Raw genomic sequence first — 25,706 nt, 5'->3', positions numbered from 1 at the left:
CCAGTCTTGTTCCAAGTACAGCAGAGGCAACATTTTCTTTTCCAAATTGGAATTTGATATTCACTTGCTGGATCCCCAGTCACACTTGGATCATGGGAAATGATTTGGCAGATGCTGCCAAATCAGTGATCCTTAATAACTCTTGTCTGTTAGTCCCCTATACAGACTGCAGAGAAGTCATATGAAATAAACTGGTTTTCCAGTGGTAACACTCTTGGCATGGGCAGGCTGAAAATAAGTTATACAAGATTAAGCCTGTAATCGAACATTTGCTGCCTTGTCTGAACAGAGACCATAAAGAGGAAGTTGTTCTAGCTTGGCTCTGCACAGGAAACAGTCATCTGTCACACACTTTTCTGCTGAGGGCTAATGACCCTTCTGTGTGAGAGCATTGTGACTTCATTTTAACTGTGAAACATCGTTATTGTGCATCCTGGATTTTTAAATTCATACCATGTATGTTTTAGTGCTTTTAACCATCTGACTGAGCCTTATACGTTCAGTCAGATTTTACGACAGTTTTTAAATTTTATGTATACAGGGGGCGCCTCCGTAGCCAGGTGGGAAGGAGCAGCAGTGCGTAGCACACGCTTCTTGATTGACTGGGGTCCGAGCCCATCACCACCAAATACGCAGGATGCGGAAAGGTCAGGGAATGACCACCGCATATCCCGGTGCAATATGGCCTTAGTTGCTAATGCTCCTAAAAACCAAATAACAAACATGTATACAGGGTGTCTCAAAATATTGGTACAAACGTTTAGGGGAGGTAGGTAACATCTAACGGAATGTGAATCGCATAGGAACTCATAATCGGAAACATCACAGGAAAGTAGTAGCAGAGGCACAAGAAGCAGAAATGACACAAGAGAGTAATTAGTGGCAAACATTTATTTGACATAATATTAACAACGGAGTACGAGATGGATGCATTTCATGATGTTACAACAGATGCTCGAAGGTTCCACCATGAGACGCGATGCATGCGTGACACCAATGCAGCATGGATTGGCGGACACGGTCGAACACACCTGGAGTTTCTTTCACAGTAGCAGTAGCGCAGAGGAGTCTCGCCACGAGATCCATTTCCGTCTCCCCAGGCAATTCATACACGATAGATTTGAGGCCCCCCCACAGAAAGAAATCAAGGCTTGATAAATCAGGTGAGCGTGGGGGCCAGGCAACGGGTCCACCACGGCCAATCCATCGATGCCCAAAACGCCTGTTCAAATGGTCACGAACCCACCTTCCATAATGGGCAGGTGCCCCGTCACGTTGAAACCAAATGTTGCGTCTCACATTTGCTGGAACATCATCAAGTAACCCTGGTAGAACTTGTTCAAGAAAGATCCGATATTTAGCGGAGTTCATGCGGGATTGTAACAGGTATGGGCTGACTAGGCAGTCGCCGACCATACCTGCCTACACATTTTTCCCGAACCGATGTTGTGCCGCATGGTGGCGCACACTGTGTGGGTTGTCGTGAGCCTATACCTGAGCATTGTGCTGATTGAATAAGCCTTCCCGAGTAAAATAAGCCTCATCCGTGAACAAAACATAGGCTGGAAAATTCAAGTTTTGAACGCTTTCTTGGAGAAACCACTGCGCAAAAGCCACACGTGCAGGATGATCTTGGGGGAGCAGTAACTGAACCCTTAAAAGATGAAAGGGGTGTAAGGAATCGTCGTGCCAGACATGCTGTACACCGCAACGAGACACTCCTAAGGCAGAGGCAACAGTGTGTGCTGGTAGTAGGATTATTCTGGACGGCATTCAATACCTCCATGGTGGGAGTTTGCGTCGAACGTGGTCTGCCCGCACTACTCCTGTTACCTCTAAATGACCCATAATCGTACAAATTTTGATGCAAATGTACAAACCAACAGTGGGCCGGTACATGTCTGTCTGGGAAGCGTTCTCCATAAATTCGTTGAGCGGCTCGTCCATTGCCCTCTGCTAATCCATACATCAGGTGCATGTCTGCCGGCTCACAATTTGTATATCGATACATGCTTTTTGTGCAGCGACTACTGCTTGAATGAGTAAACCAGAAATTTTTCCTCTTGCGAACTGACGAACAGTGCTGTCTACCGACTTACGGTGACATTTCCGGTTATGGGTTCCTATGCGATTCACATTCCTTTAGATGTTACCTACCTCCCCTAAACGTTTGTACCAATATTTTTGACACACCCTGTATAAATGTGTTTTTTATATGCATTGTATATATTTTTACCTGATTCTGTTTTTATCTAAATTTAATTGTTTTTTTTAGCTATTGTACATATTGATATAAGGTATTTGTAAGTAAACTGTTTGAGTATATTTAAATATTGGACTTGCACATCATGGCATTGCACCATAAAAACCAAAATCACTCACTCACTCATTAAGTAAAATTCACCAAGATCCTAAATTCGTCACAGGTTTCTATCTAAGTTTTGATGGTTAATTCTGGTAGTGGAGAAGAGAATGTTGCTAATAAGGCTGAAAAACATCCTGTGCCACATAGTGGCAGTCATGAAAAAGTATCTCGTCAAGATCACAAAATTCATATACAACAGATATGCTGATTAAAATGGCAGAACATTTGGAACCAACCACATTAAATCAACTAATCCAAATCAGAAAGCAACCATCTTTGTGGCATTCCAGCTCTTGGTGATAGACATGAAATTATATTAGACTGCGAATAGGACAAACATACCTTACTCACAGGTAAAAATGCACCATGATGCACTATATGCAATATTGATTTGATAAAGAAACATATCCTACTGGACTGCACACTTTATTGGAAGGAACAGAAGAATATTTTAAACCCTATATCCCAAATACAAGGACCTATTATATTTATGAATGTCATTGCAGATAGTGCAAAAATATCTGAACTCTATTATTTCTGAAGGAAGTGCACATGACCTTGCTAATATAGAAAAATTGTCTAAAATATGATCTGGCAATCAGAGTATAGCCAAGTATCTTTTGTTTCAGTAATAAATGTACGGTACCATACCATACAGAAAATGTTTAAATTAAAATTTAGATATATACTGTACCGGTTAATCATGTGACTGTATTTTAATATGATATGGTATGAAAAAAAATCTAAAAAGGTTTTAAGGTCTTCGTCTAGAACGTGCATCGTGTGAATATCCCATAGTCTGAGTCTTAAAGCCTCAGACACGCAAAATTTACTAGATGAACAAGTTACTGCAAAGAATCATTTAGTTCCTAGTAAAACACTGAGGTAAGCGAAAAAGCATCATTTTTGTTACATCTCATATTCTGAATGCCTTAATCATGTGACTGTATTTTAATATGATATGGTATGAAAAAAATCTAAAAAGGTTTTAAGGTCTTCGTCTAGAACGTGCACCGTGTGAATATCCCATAGTCTGAGTCTTAAAGCCTCAGACACGCAAAATTTACTAGATGAACAAGTTACTGCAAAGAATCATTTAGTTCCTAGTAAAACACTGAGGTAAGCGAAAAAGCATCATTTTTGTTACATCTCATATTCTGAATGCCTTCACAATGTGTTTCCTGCTATTTCGTTGCCTCAAATAACTAATGCTTCCTCAGTAGAGAAGACTAATGTTACATATTCTAAGCGGATACCACCATCTGGACGGCACCGTTTTGAATCGTGCTGGCCTCTCATTGGGTATAATAATTTGAGATAACCTTTTTAATCTATCGTTTTTTGTATTTTAACTTTTTTTCAGTGCAATATAACCACAGTTGTTTTTGTACCAGTAAAATCAAAATCAAATAAAATCAAAGTCTCTCATTGGGATGGGTAGGCACCCTGGTGATACAATGAGTGACATTCAGTTATCAAGTTTTACTCTACAGTATGAGAGATACCAAACAGTATGGGATAGTAAAGTACTAAAAATGGTTTTGTGCTGAAGCCTCAGACTACGGGAAATTTACTAGTCGAACTTTGCACTAACTTGTCATCTAGTAAATTTACTTTTATCTAGTAAACTTGCCTTTCACTTGTTTTGCATGAAAGATTGAGTGGTGCAGATGGTATTATCTGCAAATGAAAAGGTGTCCTGATTTTTGAAGGTGAGAGAGAGAGAGAGAGAGAGAGAGAGAGAGAGAGAGAGAGAGAGAGAGAGAGAGAGATTATACTTTGAGAGACATCTATCAGTGGTTTAGAGAAGATGACCTTGTTATTAAATGGAATGTATTGGAATCTGTGTCATAGCATAATTCTCACGAAAGCTAACAATTGTGTGGATATGTGAAAATAAGTTTAAATATAACTAAGGCCAAATGGAGGCTGTATCAAATGCAGCATGGATGACTAAGAAAATTGCATAGGTTGATAGATTGCCAAACATGATGATTTTATTTATTTATTTTTTTTTTCAGAAATTAACCTATACAAGTAAGCATAGATCTTTTTGTAGTTGTGTAGTGGAGAGTAGAAATTTTGGTAGTATACTTTTGTGGGCATGGAGTAAAAAACATCTATTTTTGTACAATTTTTTGAAGACTTGAGGTTGAGATAGGTCTCTCACTTAAGACCTATAGTGTTGCATTTTAGCAATAGCATTAAAGCAATAGTTTTGCATTTTAGAATGGGAAACACTGTAAATGCACCACACATCTGAAAAAAAAAAAAAAAAAAACCATGATGCAAAACATCTATTAAGAATCCTGACAGAAGAGTATTCACAAGTGATTCAAAAGGCAAGCAGTGTACCTGCTGTGGCTTTTAAAGGAAGTAAATTATCCTATTAAAGTTTTCTTTGTCAAATTTAAAAAAAAATTCTAACTTGTTAGCAATAGCAGCTCCTTTTGTGGGGCAAGGCAGATGCTTCTGCATCATCGAATTTTTGAATCTTAAATTGTCACAATCAAGTTGAGGCTTAATAAGAAAAGAATTGCAGTGAGAGAATTTAATGAAAATCCTCGTAGATTTTGATGGACAAAAGGCGACAAAGGAAGCAATCTTTTTTCATATTATTGAATTCCTCATATAAACTTGAATAATTGTTCACATAATTGCTCTGTTGAATGATGACTGATTCTTTGAAAAAATTTTGTATGCCAGCCTTTTATTTGGAACTGTTCAAGATCTCAAGTTTTTGAGAAATTGGAGGTTTGGAAAGATTGAAAATTGCTTGATTTGCAATATACACTAACCATTTCATTAATCACACATTGCCTCCTGAATAGGTAGGATTCCAAATTGTCCTACTATAAAGCTGGAATAAAAATTAAACAACTTTTATTTAATGCCTTGGCTGAGAAAATTAATTTACATTTGATCAAAAGAAGTTTTAGAATTAGAAATATTGCACACCATTAATTTTAAGTGCCAGAGAGAGGTAATGGCATTAGAAATAAAACCGACACCTTAGAGTTACTTCTACCTGGACACTTGGATCTTCTCTGCATCATAGAAACGTGGTAGAAATCAACCAGGAATGTATTGCAATTACTGTCCCAGCAGGATATGGTTCCTCCTTTACATCAAGAGATAACAGGAGAGGACGGTGTACCACCAACTTTTAAAAGCAAACCCTTTTATGCTGATCTCTAGTATTTGAAGTGAATCAAGATTTTAAAGCCATCTCTGTGATATTCAAGAACCAATCTACCATACTCCAAGTAGTTGTAGTTTTTCCCCATCACTATCTCAAGACCTCATCCTTGAAGGAGCTAATTGGATCCTGGACCAAATTCAATCTACTAATGTCAACGTCGTATTCGGCGACTTCAGTCTGCCTCCTCAACTTGACTACCTAAAGCAGCAGCAGCAGTTCCCTTTTCACCTTTGTACCCCAGACCTCTGCCTTGTCAGCAAACTCCCAACTTGTGGGTCCAATCAACTTGACCTAATCCTAGCTTCTGTACTCTGCACTATCGACCAAACCCCAGAGATAATGCTCAAACTCTGACCATGACCCACTCTTGATGCTATTTAAACCATCGTCCAATTGCCATTTTCTCAATCGGCCAACCAAAACCATGTCAGCCCAGCATTCCTGGACATACCGAGGTGCATTCAGGCAGCCTCGCTTATCCCTTACTCAATCCTTGAGTCATGCGATGTTGAGCTAGATGTCACCCTGCTTATCAACTGTATTGGCTATATGGCCACAAGAAAGATCACAATCTCTCTACACTCTAAAGTATGATGGTCCTGTGACCTGAAGAAGTGCTTCGACCTTAATCAACACCTGCACAAATTGTGGAAGCAGTCTCAGAACAATATGGAGAAAATTGCCTTCTCAAGAGTGAGCTTGAGCCAAGTTTAACTGCTAGAAATACAAAGCGATCAAATTTTACCTCGATAGGACCATACGCACCGCGAAAGTTCTGTATAAAGATACCCCTCCAGGTTTCCCCACAATTCAATTCCCAAAGCTGGCTTCATTACATCACCAGGTTTACCACTAATGTTAATTAAAATGATCAGCCCCAGCTATCAACATCTGACTTCAACTCTAATCTGCTAACCATCATACTAATATGATTAGTGCCATAAACTTACTACCAGCAACTTCTACTACTGTACCTGATGAGATCCTGCAATTTATGTTTAAGAGCCTAAGTCCTTACATCCTACAAGCTATATTGCATATTTTTAACTCAGTGCTCTGAAACTGCTGCTTCCTATGCCAATGCAAGGAATACCTTGTCAAGCCACGGCCAAAAATTTGAAATCAGCTACATCACTGGTGAAACACCAGTGATGAAGCTGATCTCAAATTCATTCTGCCTATTGAAGCTGCTACAAAAAAGTACTGCTGCCAGTCATCACCAAGCAGATCCTGCCAAACAACCTTACACATTTGCTATGCACTTCCACACAGATCAACTGTGACCAGTCTTCTAGAAACCACCAACAGAATCCTCACAGCCTTTGAGAATAGAGCAGAACTAGCAGCCACCTATGTAGACATAGTCTCCATTCAATGCCGTGCACATGCCATCTCTCCTAAAGCTACTAGAGAATCACTATCAGATAGGGGTGACATCTTAGGTTTCCTCACATCTCTACTACATAATTGAATAGTAAAACTATTCAATTATGCAGATATTTGTCTATTATATCTGCATAATTGAATAGTAAAACTATTCAATTATGCAGATATAATAGACTCGGAAGCCTGACAGATATAAGCTAGTCACAAAGGAGGTTAGGCAGGCGAAGACAGATTACGAGAAATCCTTGGCAAAAGATGCTAAGAAAAACAGCAAGGATTTTTTTACTTATATAAACTCTAAAAGGAAGGGGATGAATCTGATTGGTCCACTTGATATGGATGCGGATGGATCGACTGTTGATGATCCTGCCCAGATAGCAAACAAACTGAATGAGTATTTTGCATCTATATTCACACACGAGGAGTTATTAAGGTTTGGAAATGGCAGAAGGTTATCAAATTGTAGCAGGATACCTAATGATTTTGTAATAACTGAGAGCAAAGTGGAGGAGAAATTGTTGAAGTTAAACATAAGAAAAGCACCTGGGGTGGACGGGGTCTATCCAGTTATATTAAAGGAGGCAGCAAAGCAACTAAGCAAACCCTTGGCCATAATTATGAGAGCATCCTTGGACTCAGGGGCAGTTCACAGACTGGAGATGTGCAGATGTATCCCCAGTTCACAAAGGGGGATCGAAGGGTGACACGAGTAATTACAGACCAGTTAGTTTAACTTCTGTTCCGGGTAAAATAATGGAGTCACTGGTTAAAGATGCATTGCAGGATCATCTAGACAAGACTGCAGCAATAATTTAGACACAGCATGGGTTTGTTAAGGGAAAGTCTTGTCTGACAAATTTGATAGGATATTATGATGTGGTTATAAAGGAACTGGATGCAAAAAATAATTTTGATATTCATCTGTTTGAGTTTCAGGAAAGCTTTTGACACTGTTGTGCATGAAAGACTATTGTACAAATTGGAGCAGAATGGTATTAAGGGTACAGTTGCTACAATGGATAAAATGTCAATGATATATAGGAATTTTGCTAGCAGGGAAACGGAGGTGATTATCCCTCTGTATAAGGCAATGGTCAGGCCACGGCTTGAGTACTGCATACAGGTCTGGAGGCCTCATTTTAGGAAGGATGTAGATTTACTTGAGCGTGAAGTAAATCTACATTTAATGTAGATTTACTACAGTGAAGTAAATCTAAATGAAGGGATCCTCTTACCAAGAGAGGCTTAAGTTCTGCAAATTGCAGTGGCTGGAGACTAGGCACCTGCGCAGTGATCTGATTGAGGTATAGAAGGCCTTGACTGTGTTGAGCACGCTGAATTCTGATGAGATCCTTCCACTTGTTCAGATTACGAATCTAAGGGGGCATAAATTCAAATGAAGAAAAGACAGATGTAGAATAGATGTGCGGAAATTTGCCTTTAGCCAGCGTGTGGTTAATTGCTGGGACAAACTTCCATCCGTCATTGTGGAAGTTGATAGGTTGAATAAATTTAAGGAGGAACTGGACAGGCATTTGGAGGGAATGGTGTTTTTTTTTTTTTTTTTTCTTGCTGATGCTGCATAAGCTCATACACATGCCACTACTACTATCTGTAGATAACTCCCAATACTGCAAAGTAATCTCGGTTGAAGTCCTGCAAGGGGCAGTACTATTTGGCCTCCTCTTCACCACCCTAATTGCTCTACTGGTTATCCAAGAGTTGAATACTCTGGTATATGCTGATGACCTAAAGATACTTTTGCCAATTAAGGCAAACCAATATCCTCACCAAATCTCAGAAGGGCTAACTGTACCTTCAATATGTACCTTCCTCAAGTATTGTTGTCCACGCATCAATCCTGGGTAGTCAGAAACCATGGCTTTCTTGCTAAAACAATACCCAACAAAAACCAACCAGTCCTCAATGGAGCTTCCATCTCAATTGTTCAAAATCATAGTGACCTAGGGATCAGAGTTGACCCAACAATTCTGTTCAGCCAACATGTAGATATGCTTCTCACAAAAGCTGCTAGACTGAAATGGGTATGTAAGCAGCATCTGCAACATGTAACAGACAAATTCACCATGGTCAGATACATTTCAACAATTGTTTCTCCCCAGCTTATCTATGCTGCATCTCCCTCTACCACGAAATCAGTGTTCTCCTCCAAGTATGCCCGTCACCACCAAATACGGAGGATGCGGAAAGGTCAGGAAATGACCACTGCATATTCCCGGAGCAATAGGGCCTTAGTTGCTAATGCTCCTTAAAAAAAAAAAAAAAAAAAACCAAACGAAATCCTCCAAGTACTGGCTCCTCAAGTGGGCTTACCACAAGTTCAGCCTATCTCCCCAGCTCTGAACCACCACTATGGCCAAAACACTCAATATCCCAAGGCTCACTTGGCTCATTGATGAAAGGAGACTGGTCATTAGGGTTAAGCTCATGACTGGTCTCATCTCATCTCCCTCCTTCTGGGATAACTGTGCATGGAGGATCTCTGTGAGCAACTCCACAGCTGTGCCCTCTTGAAAAACCCCTTCACCTGTCGGATCAGTTCCTTCCTCAGCAGAGTTATTACACATCCAGGATCTAGATGTCTACATCAATAAGTTTAATCATGATCGACAATATAGAACATAGAATACTCTGTAGTGGGTTGCCAATGCCACAACTATTATAACCGGAGTCCCATCAATGTATTCTCTTACTCAATTCAATGTATGTAAGTATGCAATTCAGTGTATACTCTTATCTTATCTTATGTATTTCGTAAATAATGGTCTGTACACTCAATGTTTAGTATACTCAATTTTACAATGCTAATTTAGGGCTATAGCCTTAAGTTGTGAAAGAAGTTAACGTACGTACAAGTTAGTGTAATTACATCATTTCTGGACTGCAGCCAACTATTAAGTTAAAAGTGGCATCATTAAGTATATCTTAATTACAAGTTACCATGAGTTCATGGTATTATTATTATTATTTTACTCTTATTTATTTTTGTTTTATTCAGCAACTTTGTCTTTATTATATGTTGTTGTTAACCCCTGGCCACTGTGCCATGATGGGCAGCTGCAACTGCACTATTATTTAACTATGTATCTCTGTGATCTCTGTGTTGCAATAAAGATATATGTTTTCAGTGATATTTTTAATTTATAGTGCATGTGGACTTTAAAATACCTCCTATTTTTTTATGTCATGTAGGAAATAACATTCCTGTTATTTTTGTCCATCAGTGGATGTATAGTTAGTTCCCTGACACATGTTTTTTATGTATTTATAAAATTTATTAAAATAGTGAAATTTTGTACATAAAGTGCAGTACACCATGTGCATTATCTCTAAGCTCCCTCTATTTCAGATAGAGCAAGAATCATGATTATTGCTGCTTTTATTTATTTAGGCTTCTTTGTAATATATAGAATTTTTGGGTAATGGGAAAAACAGTAGTCCTACCATAATTATTTTTTATTTGCTCGTTTTTAGAGTAAGAGAGCTGCATTCTGTATATTTCAATAATAATAAAGGCAGTCATTTAATATTCGGCCATGTTCTTTTTTCACCAGTGGTATGCCCCATTCCTGAAATGATAAAATTTTACAGTCTACTCTGTGAGTAAGACTTTTCTATGAGTTACTACGTAGAAGTACTTGGTATACTTCATTTAATGAATGTATGTTCACTGCTGATAGTAACTATTAAATCTAATTCGTGTGCTTTAAGAGAGAAAAAAAATGGTATCCGGAATGTTTAGCCTATCCAGAATTTCTTATTTGAATGTATTTGACCACACCTCAAATTCCTTATGCTTGAAAAATGAACAGACTTATGAATGCCTTAGAAATTTCTCAAAAATTAAACTTATGTTATGGGTGGTGGTAGGTACTCTATACAGATTTGTTATGTAGATTTTGTTGTATATGGAAATGGGAATATAGACTTTATTTCATGTTTTACTTTTTTTTTTTGGCCAATGCTGCATAAGCTCATAAACTTGCTTTCTTGCATCACATGCCACTACTACTACTTAATTTTTAATTAAAAATTAAGGCATTAAGAAAAAGGATGTAAGGGGTTTGTGTGTGTGTGTGTGCGCACACGCGCCCTTCCATATTTTATAAACATAATGAAGTAAAGTTTAAATATGACCTTTCTTTCAGGTGGAAAGGAATGAACTTCGTGAGCAAATTGTGGCAGCATATAGGATAACAGCTAAAAAAGAGCATAACCGTATTCTTGAAAGGCAGAAAATTATTGAAGAAAGGAAGGAAATGCTTGAGAACCTCAATTATCAGAAAGTAATATAATTGTTTTTTTGATTGAATGACATTTGTTTTTGTTTAAATATTAATATTTATATATTAGCCTACCATTGCTGTATCCAGGTTGTTTTTTTTTTTTTTTTCGTGTAGTATTCATATATATAAATCTTAGTCGGCTCTGCCGTGAAAAAACTATTTTTTTTATGGTGTTGGAATGATATTACGTGTAATTATTTCAATGTGGGAAAACAAATGATGTGACTACAGTTAACTTTAATTTTGCAAGTTATGGAGGAATTACTGTAGTACTCTGCACCTTTGGTGCCTTCTACCCCATGAGCTTTGCACATTCTCTTCATAGCCAATTTAATTGCCAGGGCTTTCAACCTACTTCCTCCTTTTGTGTCTGGACAAAATTGCAGGCACTTTCAAATTTTATTCTTAAGGCACATTATTTTCCAATATATGTCCTCTATTTATTAAGTAAGCTTGAGATCTCTTATTTTTAATATCATTGTTTTAAATTGCCAATATGTACAACAATATCACCTTCCGTACCCTTAAAAGGTGATTTCTGCCTTTCAGCGATTTTTCTGCAATAAGACTCACTTTTAAACAAAAGTGAGTCTTTTGCAGTAGCATATGCCAAGAACTGTCATTAACCATGTTTCCAAACTTATTTCATCTGCAGATTATGACATTAAACTTTGTCTTCGTTATTAATAAATACTGAAACCAATAAAGGCCTGGAACTCTGGGGAACTTCACTAATAACATTAGTCCATGAAGAGTAGTGCTGTTAATAACCACTTTGTCTTTTGCCACACAGCCTATCCCTTTATCCACAACAGTAAAATTCCCTTAATGCCACACTGCTCCAATTTGTACAGCAGTCTTTTTTGTGGAAGCATTTAAAAAGATTTGCCATCATCTAAATATGATGGCAAAATTATTATTTCATCCATTTATTTTGTTACTACATTTTAGTAGCCAGTCAGCTTCGTCAGACAAAATCTTCCCGTAATGCATCTATTCTGTGATTTCTGTATAACTGCATTCATTTATATGATCCTCCATTACCTCTCTAGCTAGTAACTGCATTATATATTATCTATAATAGAAGTCAAGCTAACAGTTTTGTAGTTATTTATGTTTCCCTTTGATCTTTCCCAGATGCATTATTTACTTTTAGCTACACCAATTTTTCTGCCACTTTGTTCTCAGTTATAACGAAATAATTTAGCTCACAGTTCTAACTAGGTGTACTTCTGGTGTTCCCATACATACACTGATGAGCCAAAACATTATGATCAGTGAGTTGTTATGCATATCGAAGGAACTGCAGGTGAACTACAGTGCGTACACAGGTCGGGACACAGTATAAATAACAGTTGATACTGAGCTCTGTTAATCAGTGTTACTCTTGTTCTTCAGGTGGGAAAGTCAGCGGACTTACGTGAGTTTGACAAAGGTAAAATTGTAATGGCCAGACGATTAGGTCAGAGCATATCTGAAATGGCACAGCTGGTGGGGTGCTCACTATCAGCCTTGGTTAGTACCTACCGAAAGTGGTCCGAGGAGGGAAAACACACAAACTGCCGGCGAGGTGTTGGACGACCATGGCTCATCGATGATCAAGGTGAGCAAAGGCTCTCCTGAATAGTATGTGGCAACAGAAGGATGACTGTGGTGCAACTCACCGATAATTGAAATGCTGGTGATGTGAGTAATGAGTCACAACACACAGTATATTGAACCCTGCTGAAAATGGGGTTGTGTAGCCGCAGGCCACTCCAAGTGCCCATGCTAACCATGGTTCATCGGCGACAGTGCCTACAATGGGCATGCGATCATCGAAACTGGACCTTGAGTGGTTGGAAGAAGGTCGTCTGGTCCAATGAATCGTGTTTCTTGTCGCACCTTGTGGAAGGCTAGGTATGTGTGCGTTGTTTACCTGGGGAAGTGATGGCGCCTGGATGCACCATGGAACGAAAACAAGCCAGTGGTGACAGTGTCATTGTTTGGGCAATATTCTGCTGGGAAACCCTGGGTCTAGTCATCCATGTGCTGGGCACTCTCACGTATACAACCTACCTAAACATCATTGCTGACCAGGTGCAATCTTTCATGGCAACGGTTTTCCCCTCTGGCGGTGCCATCTTTCAGCAGGATAATGTGCCGTGGCACACTGCCCAGATTGTTCGAGACTGGATCCCAGAACTGAGGAAGACTTCTACGTATTGCCCTGGCCTCCAAATTCCCCAGACATCAGTCCCATCGAGCATCTGTGGTTTGTGTTTTAACAGCAACTCCGATTTTTGGCGTATCAACCAACCACGGACCTTACAGGAGTTAAAGGATCTGCTGGTTACATGTTGGTACCAGATACCACAGATACACTTGTAGCATCCATTCCTCACTGGGTAGCTGTTTTGGCTGCACGTGGAGGACCAAAATCATATTAGATAGGTGATCATAATGTTTTGGCTCATCGGTGTAAAAACATTCATATGTGAATGTAAATGCAAAATATTTTTAGTTTTTTTTTCAGCAACCTAAACAGCATCAACAATAATTATGCATCGTTTACCCGGAGAAGTGATGGCGCCTGGATGCATCATGGGACGAAAACATGTCAGTGGTGGCAGTGTCATGCTTTGGGCGATGTTCTGCTGCGATACCCTGGGTTCAGTCATCCATGTGTGGGCACTCTGTCTACAACCTACCTAAACATTATTGCTGACCAGGTTCACGCTTTCATGGCAACGGTCTTCCCCCTCTGGTGGTGCCATCTTTCTGTAGGATAATGTGCCATGGCAAACTTCCTGGATTGTTTAAGACTGGATCGCAGAACATGAGGAAGACTTCCAGGTATTGCCCTGGCCTCTGGGATACCCTGGGTTCAGTCATCCATTTGCCGGTCACTTTGATGTCTACAACCTACCTAAACATCATTGCTGACCAGGTACACTGAAATGGTCTTCCCCTCTGGTGGTGCCAACTTTCAGCAGGATAATGTGCCATGGCACACCGCCCAGATTGTTTGAGACTGGACCGCGGAATATGAGGAAGACTTCCAGGTATATCCCTGGTCACCAAATTCCCCAGACATCAGTTCCATCGAGCATCAGTGGTTTGTATTGGAATAGAAACTCCGATTTGCAGCGTATCAACCACGGACCTTACAGGAGTTAAAGGATCTACTGGTTACATGCTGGTACCAGATACCACAAGACACATTTAGAAATCTTGTAGCATCTATGCCTCACGGGTACGAGCTGTTTTGGCTGCACGTGGATGACTAACATCATATTATGTAGGTGGTTATAATGTTTTGGCTCATCAGTGTAAAAACATTCACATGTGAATGTAGATGCAAAATATTTTAGTTCTTTGAAAAACCTAAACAGCATCATCATTAGTTTGCTGTTCACATCATTGGTGTAAAAATATTCACATACATAACACTATCTAGTGTGCTATCCCCTTTGCTACTTTGCTTTCTTTGCCAAGGGCCTCTCATAACCTGCCTATCTTTCCTAACCCCCTTATTGACCTGATTGCAGGTTAGGTTAGTTTGTACTTACTGCAAGAATCCATGTCCTCTGCTAGTTTATATTCATCCCATACATTTTTCTTCTGTGTCACTAATCTCATCTGTTCACCTGACCCCTATTTAGGCCTAAACCTTGAACTGTATGTCTTATTTAGTATAAAAAGGTTAGTAGCCTTTTTTAGAATCCCATGTGGAGTTTGCGGTTTGTAACATCACCAGTTTGTGCCACTGGAAGAAATTTAAAAACTGTCCAAGATAACTCTATGCTGTTGTCATCTTTATGAAAGCAAAATCCTTTCCCCTTAGCTTTGACAGTGGTTGTATCTTTGAGTATATCTCATGTCAATATATTACGATCAGTGCCACCTAGTTTCTTTGTTTGAATATTCCTAATGTATGATGAGTCATTGCTAATAATCAGATCCAAGAGTATTGCATTCTCTTATTGCCTCTCTAGCATTGAAAAGTCACCCAATAAAGTGATATGAACGTTGTGGTAAAGGGGTACATTCAGGGAGGGTGGACTGAAATATGAAAAATGAAACCTCATTTATATTAACACACATTTAGCTAGGTTGCTTTAAATGGAAATAAGGGAAGAGACATAGTGGAATTGTGGAATGAGGTTATTGATAATAGAATGAAGTAGTTTTTAATGGAATGTGTATGAGGGATGTGCTGATCAATAAGCTGTGAGAATGCTAGTCTCCTAATTAATGGTGCCTCTAATGTTGTCATCTGTTTGAGAAAAGTAAATTTGTAATTTTTATTCTTACTTAGGTGCTGTGGAGCTTAAGAAGGTTAGTCAGGGACACTCTAAAAGGATACTCTTATCAAGAAAGACTTCAGTTCTGAAACTCAGTGTCTGAAAATCAGCCACCTGTAAGGTGACCTGATTGAAATGCTTCTGGCTTGAAGTGGCATTTATTAAACTAAATGCCAATGGTTTCCTTATTTTCTGCGATGATGTAATCTGGTCATTGGCTCACACAGGCAATATGAAATCGATCACATAGCTGTAATTTTCCTGAGCAGTTTGCTCAAGTTACACCATTTACTTGTGAGATAATACTATAATGAATAGGCAGTGGGAAAGAGAAATTCCACCCTTTGGATTCTTGAAGAGAAATATGATTGGAATGCCAAATTGTTTTTTTTTAAATTTTCGGACTGCAGAATGAAGAGTTTTTTAAAAATATAATGGATTTTACAGTTTTTTTTTTTTTTTTTTTTATAACTATGCGGGTGCTCACATCTGGTATGGGCTTGGCACACACAGGGTCCTGAGCTGGATATCATCATTCTTCTATTTCTTAGTGATTCCCTTCTACTTCTGACTCTTGTTTTCTCTCTTGGGGTAATTCGGAATTTTTTTTTTTTTTTTGCAACATAAGCCTCAGGCTTCCATACACCATATGGCTAATAATAATAATAACAACAAAGATATGGGATTCCCCCCCCCCCCCCGTATTTTGTATTCTTTATATTTTATTAGGCTTTCTAGCTTATAGTAGTAAAGATTTAATTTAAAGATTTATTATGTTTGTTTGAATATAAACAGTGCCATATGAGAAAACAAGTATTGTTTTTGAGAATTTAGGGACATATATTGTGTGCTTTTCTTTGTAATTTGCAGTCAGGGAAAGGAAGTAGGTTTTCATTTTTTTTGTGTGGTTGTGATATTACATGGTACAGGAAAATAATATTGTTCATCATGTTGAACATCATGTTTAACTGTTAAGAAGAAAATACGGTTTCTTCAGAGTTTTTTTTTTTTTTTTTGCACCTGTCCTTCCTAATGGAATGTCACTGTGTAATTTTGTTGATAGAATATTTCAGTATAAAGTAATTTTATTATTTGAAGGTTATATTGTTTAGAATATTAGTTTTGATTTTAAAATAGTTGTTATTTTTGTAGCTTAGATGAAATGTTCTTCATAAATTAGAAATATAAATTATCCTTATGGTTTCTCTTATTAGGAAGAAGAGGAGAGAAAATTAAGAGAAGAAAAGCAACAGAAGTTGCGTGAGGCTGAAAATGAACGTATACAACGTGAGTCTGAAGAGAGGGCTAAACAGCGTATACTTAGAGAACAAAATGAGTTAAGGAAAAAAGTTGTAATGGAGAAAATAGAACAGTTAAAGAAAACAGAAATAGGTGCTAGGATATTTGAAGGAATGGAAGAAGAGGTAAGTAGCTGATTGTTTGGCTGAATTACAGTTAAGATTTTTCAGTGGGAAAATTTTATGTAATCAAATGGTCCTTTCAAATTAAAAATTACAACCTACCTACACCATGTGCAGATTCTGTGTTATGAGGGGAAATAATTTTCTGTAGTTAGGTTTTTGATTGTTACATGAGGCTGCATGTTGTTGTTGTTGGTGAAAATGTATTAAAAAAATCAAAGGGTTAATGTTACTTGGTGATGTGCATACTTTTATATCTTCAAGTGCAAAGCAGTTAAAAAAATAATGTAGCAAAGACCATTGAAGGCCCTTTGTAGCAATCCTCAGAGGAACAAGAAAAATGGTCATTACTATTGAAGGCACATTATTGATAGTTCACAAAATCAGAGAGGGAAAAAAATGAGAGCGAGAGAGAAATATTTGGACATTTAATGTAATTCTACTAATACAGCATATGAGGAACATTTGAAAAGTTCATGGTTTGAATGTGAAAGGGTAGTGGTACTGTGTTAAAAATTTCTGTACTTAATGTATAACACTTCAAATAGTAGCTCACCACGTTTCATGCAATTTCAATAATGCTTATTTTTTAAATATGCGTTTTGAAGCCAACAAAGTCGTGTGAATGAGGAAATTTGTACCAAATCAGTCACTGTGCAGAGACATCCAATGTTTGGGAATAAAGGGACTAATGCCAAAAGCACTTCACGAGAATTGGTTACAACACTTAGGGAGGATCTCCCATCCTATTCCATGGTTAAGAAGTGGGCAGCAGAATTTTAAAAAGTTAGGGAGGGAGAGTCTGGAAGGTGACCCGTGCTGTGGAAGAACTGCAACATCCATCGCTCATGTTCTGGTGCTGAGTGATCGACAAGTGGTAGATGACTCTCATCAACCGATGAAATACCACCACTTTGCTTATTGGAGGCTTGAAGTGGTGGAACACATGTTTAGTCTCTAGAGCTAAGTTCCAGTCAACCCTTCCCCATCTCTTCCATGCAGTATGATTGATGACTTTTAAGGTTATGATAAACATCGTGGCGAGATCCAGTATTCCTTACATTTCAAGGGTACAGCTCTAAAACGGTGTTCGCAGGCCGGCCGCTAGTTGGTACACCAGACCGAACCTATTGGTAACTCTCTAGGAAGTTTCCGGATCAGCTAGTGTATAATCTTGCTACCTCTACTCTGCCAGATAGTGACTGGAGGGAATCAGAGTAGTGTGTATGCGGGGAGCGTTGTTGAGGCCACGTTATGTCAAGGATCTGGGTATATTCTTACCACGTGTATGCCATATCCAAAAATTTCATTACTTCATACAGCATGTCCCACCCACTTTTTCTTACTATTGAATACACCATGAATTGTCAAACTAATAGAGCAAGCTTATCTGCGAAAAGATCTAAACCTCCCAAGGACTTCCTAATTCATTTCAAAAATATACGTGGTCTCAATTCTAATCTCAACGATGTCCATTTCCACCTGCAGTCTGCCAAACCCCATGTACTTTTTCTGATAGAATCTCAGTTATCGGTTGATTCAACTACTGCTCATCTCAGATGCCCAAATTATTCGCTATATGATTCCTTTCGCCTCAAAGGTGGTACTTGTGCATATGTCCGTTCTGATATTCCCTGTCAGAGACCTGGCAATTTGGAATCTCCTCTCTTTGATCTTCTCTGGCTTAAAATCTCTCTACCTCATTGTGTTAAATTCATCTGTTGTCTCTACCGTTCTCCCAACTCCACTAATCACTTGGAGCTCTTTGATTTCCTCTCTTTGCAACTTGACTTTCTCCAGTCCAACTTTCCTAACAGTGTGAGGTAATTTTCCTTCATGATTTTAATGTTCACAACTCCAGCTGGCTTCCGTTTTCTATCACATCGACCCAGCAGGTCGAGATGCTGAGGCTTTTGCAATTACTAATGACCTAGCACAAATTGTTCATTAACCTACAAGAATACCGGACAATCCTAATCATACAGCCAATACGCTTGATCTTTTTCTCACAAACAACCCTTCTAAGTACACAGTCGAAGTGAGAGGTCCTTTAGGCACTTCAGATCACAACTTGGTGATTGTGTCTTCTCCAATGGAACCTTTATCTCATGGCTATTCCCAACCTCGTGTTGTTTGGCATTACAAGAATGCAAAATGGGATGATCTGCGAGACTTCTTTTCTTCTTTTCCTTGGTCTGATTACTGTTTCAAAACTTCTGATGTCAACGTTTGCTCAGATTGTGTCAGTAAAATTATTCTTGCAGGAATGGAATCCTTTATCCCACATTCCATTTTAAAATCTCTTCCTTTATCTAAACCTTGGTTTTCCAATAAATGTGCTACGGCTGTTCAAGAGAAGAATGTTGCATATCATAATTGGCTTGTTTCTAATTCTTCAGTTTCATTTTCTGCCTACACCAAAGCTCGCGACAATTTTAAAGCAGTTATTAATCAGTCCAAACTAGAGTTTGAATAGGCTAAGAGTAGAAAACTTGCTTCTTGCCCTAATGGTAGCCAAGCATTCTGGTCTCTTGCCAAAGCTATTGGCCGCAACTTTTGCCCATCTCTGCTCCCACCTCTGTCCAAACCAGATGGTTCTGTTGTCACTTCAGCCAAGGATAAGGCATGCTGACCTGCTAGCATCCCATTTTTCTTCCAGCTCATGTATTAATGATCTTGGTAAAACACCTCCTACCATTCCCAACATGCTCCATTCCATGCCTCCTGTGGTCTTCCGTCAAAAGGATATCAGAAGGATTTTGATGAATCTTAATGCTAAGAAAGCTCCAGGTCCTGATGGTATTTGTCCACTTGTTCTCAAAACCTGTGCTCCTGAACTTACTCCTATTTTTGCCGCTTTTTTTTTTTTTTTTTTTTCACTTTCTTATTCCAAAGGTGTTTTTCCTTCTGCTTGGAAATTTGCTCATATCCAGCCAGTTCCTAAAAAGGGTGACAAATCCCTCCCATCCAGTTATCGTCCCATTGCAATTACTTCTACTCTTTCCAAAGTAATGGAGAAATCAATTAACCGCCAAGTCTTAAACTACCTAGAAACCTTTCGTCTGATCAACGATTCCTAGTATGGATTCCGTCAGTGTTGATCTACTGGTGATATTCTGGCTTATGTTACCCATTTATGAACTAATTCAATGGAAAGGTTTGGTGAAACCCAAGTAGTTGCTCTTGACATCTCAAAGGCTTTCGGTCGTGTTTGGCCTAAAGGTCTTCTAAACAAGCTTCCATCTTATGGTTTGCCAACTGTTTTTAGTAATTGGTTATCCAGTTTTCTCTCTGATCGCTCACTGAGGGTGATGGTTGGCTCTCTGTCTTCTAACTTCTCCTTCTCCACTAATACCAGTGTCCCCCAAGGTTCAGTTCTTTCCCCCACTCTTTTCCTCTTGTATATTAATGACCTTCTTCCGTTGACTGGAAATCCTATCCATAGTTTTGCCGATGATAGCACATTGCATTCCACTTTCCATTTTGAGAAACCTTGTCCTGCTCAATCAGCTTCAACTTCTCGAAAATCTGCTACCAATTCCTTAAATGCCGATCTTCAGGTAATTCTCCAGTTGGGCAAAGACAACTTAGTTGATTTCAACCCTTCTAAAACTCAGTCTTGTCTTATCTCTCGCAAAAAAGGATTCTTCTGCTCCTATGCTTATCTTTAGTGACACTCCGATTTCTAGGCAAAATGATATATCTCTTTTGGGGATTACCCTGACTTCTAATCTCTCTTGGCACAAGCACATTACTTCCTCTACATCTAAAAAACTTGGTTTTCTCTTTCGCTCTCGGCGATACTTTTCTTCCAAACAGTTGCTCACTCTGTATAAATCCCAAATCTGCCCTGCCATGGAATATTGTTCCCACATCTGGGGTGGTGCCCCCAATACCCTCTCAGGCTTCTTGATTCCATTCAGAAGAGGGCAGTTAGGTTAATTAATGATTCATCTCTAACAGAGTCTCTCCATTCGCTTTCTCATAGATGTACTGTTTCTGCTGCATGCCTTTTCTACAGATACTTCCATGGGCACTGTTCTTCTGAATTGGCTTCTATAATTCCTGCTCTCTCTTTCAAAACAGTCCTAACACTTGCTGCTACCAGTCAACATCCATTTACTGTCCAACTTCAAACCCACAGAACCAACTTTTCATCTTCCTCATTTATTCATTCAACTGCCGTTTTCTGGAACAACCTTCCTTCATACATATTTTCTGAAAATTACAATCTACAGAAGTTAAAGTCCAATGTCAACAAATATCTTCTTTCGTCTTTTCAACCTCCAACCTAAGCATGGTACTAAGTACTATAGGTTCTAATACCTCTCTTGTTTGGGGTCACATAAAAAAAAAAAAAGAAAAGTGACAATTCAGTACATTGCTAGCATCTTATCTGAACATGCTATGAGATAGGTGTCAGCATGATGGATCAAAAAGTTGAGAGCAGATCAACTCTGCAATAGTTTTCAAGTCAAGTGAACATTTGCATCATTTTCAAGTAGATCCAGCAAATTCCCTTGCATGGTAATGGATGAGATGTGGATCCATCACTTTCAGCCAGAGACAAAGGAGCAGACCAAACTGGAAACACAACCCTTTTTCCCACTCCAGAGAAATCCAAGTCGATTTCCTTCTTCTACCATAATTCATATATAGTCAATACTGTATAACAAAATGAACTTCTAGGCAAAGTTAATTTACACTAGTGAGAAATCTCTCGTGATAATGCTGCAAAGTCATCATTATCTTCTATAAATTGGTGCTCTCATTTTGATATGCAAATATTATTATTAAAAAAAAAAAAAAAAAAAAAAAAAAAGTGGTATTGTATAAATTTTGGGTAATTTGTTGTAGAGAATTTGTTCATTTTTAAAAGTTGTCATAAAGAATGTAAAATTGCATTAGGTTTATGGAAAATGAGCCAGGACTGACTACGTGGTCATTATTACGTGCTGGGATGTTAAAAAGAGGTAGCTATGAATAGTTGTAACTTACATTTGAAAGAGGAGCAGATTAGCAGAGTGCAATGTTTAAGGCACAAAATACAGACAGACAGACAGACAGACAGAGAGAGAGAGAGAGAGAGAGAGAGAGAGAGAGAGAGAGAGAGAGAGAGAGAGAGTAGAAAATTAAGATGTGGGTTGCTACAGAGATGGTCAACAAGTAAAAGGAGGAAAAATGCATATTAAATATTCCCTCAGTGGTAATAGGAATCAGGTTTCATGTTGTTACAAGGTTTGTAACACAGTATAAAGTCACTTCATATATTACACTTAAGGTATCTCTTAAAAAGAAGGAAAAATGAGGTAAAAATAGCATCAAAACTGAGAATATTCTTTATATTTTCTCAGGGCTCTAGTTTATAGATAGTAGTCAAGATTTAATTTGAAGATTTATTATGTTTATTTGAATTATAAACAGTGCTATATAAGAAAACAAGTTGTTTTCAAGAATTTAGGGACATATACAGTAGACTTTCAGAATAACGGCACCTCCGGGGATTCAAGTTGCCGTTATTAAATTTTTCCGTTGTCTAGAAAGTTTTATTTTTAATATGTTTAATGCAGAAATAATGCGGCTAAATAAGAAGCAGAGAGATTAAGAATGCAATTTTATTATCTGCACATGAAAAATTTTTTATCTGCACATAAACGTCATTGATCCAATGTTATATTCTGCCATTAATACACTCCTGCTTACACCCTATTCTGTTTTCTTAATTATATCAAGTTTAGTTTCTGTGGTAGCACAGTGGTATCATCATCGTCCTCCCCACACTGGATGGAAAAGGCCCAGGCTCGAATCCTGTTGATGATAATGCAAGGAACTTTTATGGACTTTTTTCACTCCGTGGCTGAGTTAGTCGATCTGAGACGTAAATAGCAGATCCCTCCCCCTCCCCCAGAAACTGGGGGTTTTCATCCAGCAAAACAGGCAAATTGACCAGAGAATGCAAATTACAGACACAGTACACATGGATATACGAGTTAACTTTCCGGGTGACCCTGACAGATTGGATTATATCAAGTTTTTCACTAAGCTTTAATGTTGTACTTCTTTTCCCTCTGTATGAGGTTTATTAGCTTTAGGAGCCACAGTGATGGGTTTTTAATTTAAAATAAATGTAAAACAGCAGTATAATCAGTGATATGAGTGCAGAATTTACTTTCAGAATAGTGAGCGTAAACAAATATTGTGACTTGCCGTTTTCTTTTTTTGGCACTGCAGGACATCTACGCTGTATGTTATATAATAACGCGAAATATTCGAGCTAATTTGCCATTAGCTCGAATATTTCGTTATTTGGGGTGCCGTTATTTTGGCAGTGTACTGTATATGTATCTTTCCTTGTATTTTGAAGTCAGGGAAAGGAAGTCGGTTTCACTTTTATTTTTATGTGGACTTGACATTATGTACTACTATAGGAAAAGTGACATTGTTCATCGCATTGCAAAAAACACATTTTTTATCAGCTGTTAAGAAGAAAACATTTCTTCAAGATATTTGTCAAATGCAAAATGCATGTTTTTCCCCCCCCTTTTTTTTTCTTGGAACAAAGAAAAGAAATGTCCTATGGATTCCAGTACAACAGGCCCATTTATCATCAAAAGAAATGTCATTTGAGCTGTGTTGAGCAACTAAATTTATTTTTGAATGTGCCACAGGCATGTACTTGGATATGTGCGGCAAGTAATGTAGTCAGGTTACCTTCGAATGAAGTATTCAATGTGGATATTTTAACAACTATTGCTACATTTACAAAATATGACAAAGTAACTTTATCAAAATTAAAGTTATAATATTATAAAAATGAAATTTACAATATATTAAAGAAATTAAACAAAAGCAAAAATTAGCTTACTGAATTCTTTTTTTCAAACTGCTAATCCTTGAGTCTTTAATCCAACCATCCTTCACACAGCATAGATAGAAACATCCACTTTCTGCGACACACATACGAGGTGTGACAATGAAGTTCCTGGACTCGTGCTATAAAAAGAAGTGATGTAGCTTCAAATTGGGTTTGGGTTTTATTTTATTCAAAGTAATCGCCACCTAATTGAATACACTTATTATGCCATTCTAAAAAGGTTCTGATAAGAGTCTCCAAAGGTTTCTAAAGAGATGACATTTAGTTACTTTTTTTTTTTTTTTTTTTTTTTTTAGACCGGGGTTCGAGCCCATCACCACCAAATACAGAGGATGTGGAAAGGTCAGGGAATGACCACCGCATATCCCGGAGCAATATGGCCTTAGTTGCTAATGCTCCTAAAAACCAAATAACAACAACAATAACATTTTTCTTTGTGCTCAACATGAAGTTACCATCAGGAAATTCTAAATGGGAAGTGTTAACGGAAGTAATCATAGAAGCTACTAGGCTTTTCATACCAACGAAGAAAGGTTGGAAGGGTAAATAATAACAGGAATAACTGTATACAACTGCAAGTTTTAAGGATTATGCTGCAAGAAGGCATAGAAAACTTAGGCAGATGGATTTGAGAAGTGGCAGTTGAGGTTTAACATGATAAATGCAAGGCACTTCATGGGCAGCTCAAGTTGGATTGCTCAAGTTGGTGTACAATTTAAGAGAACTAAAGGATATGAAGTTCTCTGGACAGTGCAGACAGGCTGATAGGATATTTCATGAGGTTTCTGTCAATGATGTAGAGAACTTTTGCTACCAGGGACAAGGAGGTGATTATCCTGTTGTATAAGGTAATGGTCAGGATACTTCCTGAGCACAGCATACTGGTCTGTTAACCTCATTTTAAGAAAGATGTGGAACTGTTGGAATGGTTGCAGAGAAGGGCACAAAAAGGTTACTCAAGGATACAAGTACTATTATCATGAAATTCCACAGTACTGCTAATTGTAATGTTTATCTAATTTTGATGGCTTTGTTTCCCTTCCTCAGACAGCACACGGAAGGTGAGGTAAGCATAAATTGAAAAGGGATGATTGCCAAATAGTTGTGCAAAAATTTAACCTCGTTCATAGATTTGTTGACTATTGGAATTAACTACCATCACGTGTTGTGGAAGTGGGTATAGATAGATCAGGCATGCAACCCCCCATTCCAGCTGATGCAGCATAAGCTGCTTCTGTGCATCATTTGTCACTACTAATACTAATACCAAGTCTCTCTCTAGCCTGATTAAGAATGGGGCTCATGGAAATTACATACTCTCACATACCTGCAAAGGTTATTATTTTTTGGATACTCTTTAAATCTCAGTTGTAACTTAGATGGGTTTGGCATAAAAGCTATATTTTTACCACCAAACATAACATCCCTACTCTGTCCTATGGATAATGGGGTTCTAGAATGTCTAAGTAGACAACATGGGAAACATTTTGTAAAAAAAAAATATAGGCCTTATGGAATTGTTAAAAGCCATCAACATCGAAGATAACAAATTTACAGTATAGTGGTAGCAACATCAAAGATGAAAGTTTACAATATATCAGTAGCATGGAATGAAATTCTGAATTAAACGTTTACTAAATTTAGTCCAGGGTTGACAAGGATACTGGAACTCCAACCTACGAAAACAATGATGAATTTAGTTTATTAACTGATTTAAAGGTGCATTAAAAGTTTAAGAGATTTGCACAAAGAAGACATAAACTAATGGGATCATTTGTTGGAAATTCCCTAATTTGTAGATAATTAGATATGAATGATGCAGAAATCATATGCATTGTATGAAAACAGATGAATGTAAATATGAA

At 38.1% G+C, this 25,706-nt stretch overlaps 1 protein-coding gene across 2 annotated transcripts in view; it reads left to right on the top strand.

Moving 5' to 3' along the window:
• Positions 1-25,706, top strand: part of eIF3a (eukaryotic translation initiation factor 3 subunit a) — a 399,865-nt gene that overhangs the window by 175,580 nt on the left and 198,579 nt on the right. For both annotated transcript variants that reach the window (XM_090385008.1, XM_090385009.1), the window contains 2 exons: positions 11,123-11,260; positions 16,761-16,970. In XM_090385008.1, coding sequence (XP_090241134.1) covers positions 11,123-11,260; positions 16,761-16,970 — 348 coding nt within the window. The remainder of the gene's footprint in view (positions 1-11,122; positions 11,261-16,760; positions 16,971-25,706) is intronic.

This window comes from Mastigoproctus giganteus, chromosome 11 (assembly GCF_048544385.1).
Source record: "Mastigoproctus giganteus isolate SK-2022 chromosome 11, ASM4854438v1, whole genome shotgun sequence".
Taxonomy (NCBI): Eukaryota; Metazoa; Arthropoda; class Arachnida; order Uropygi; family Thelyphonidae; genus Mastigoproctus; species Mastigoproctus giganteus.
The sequence above is the reverse complement of the archived record's forward strand: the minus strand, read 5'-3'. Positions and strand labels throughout refer to the sequence as shown.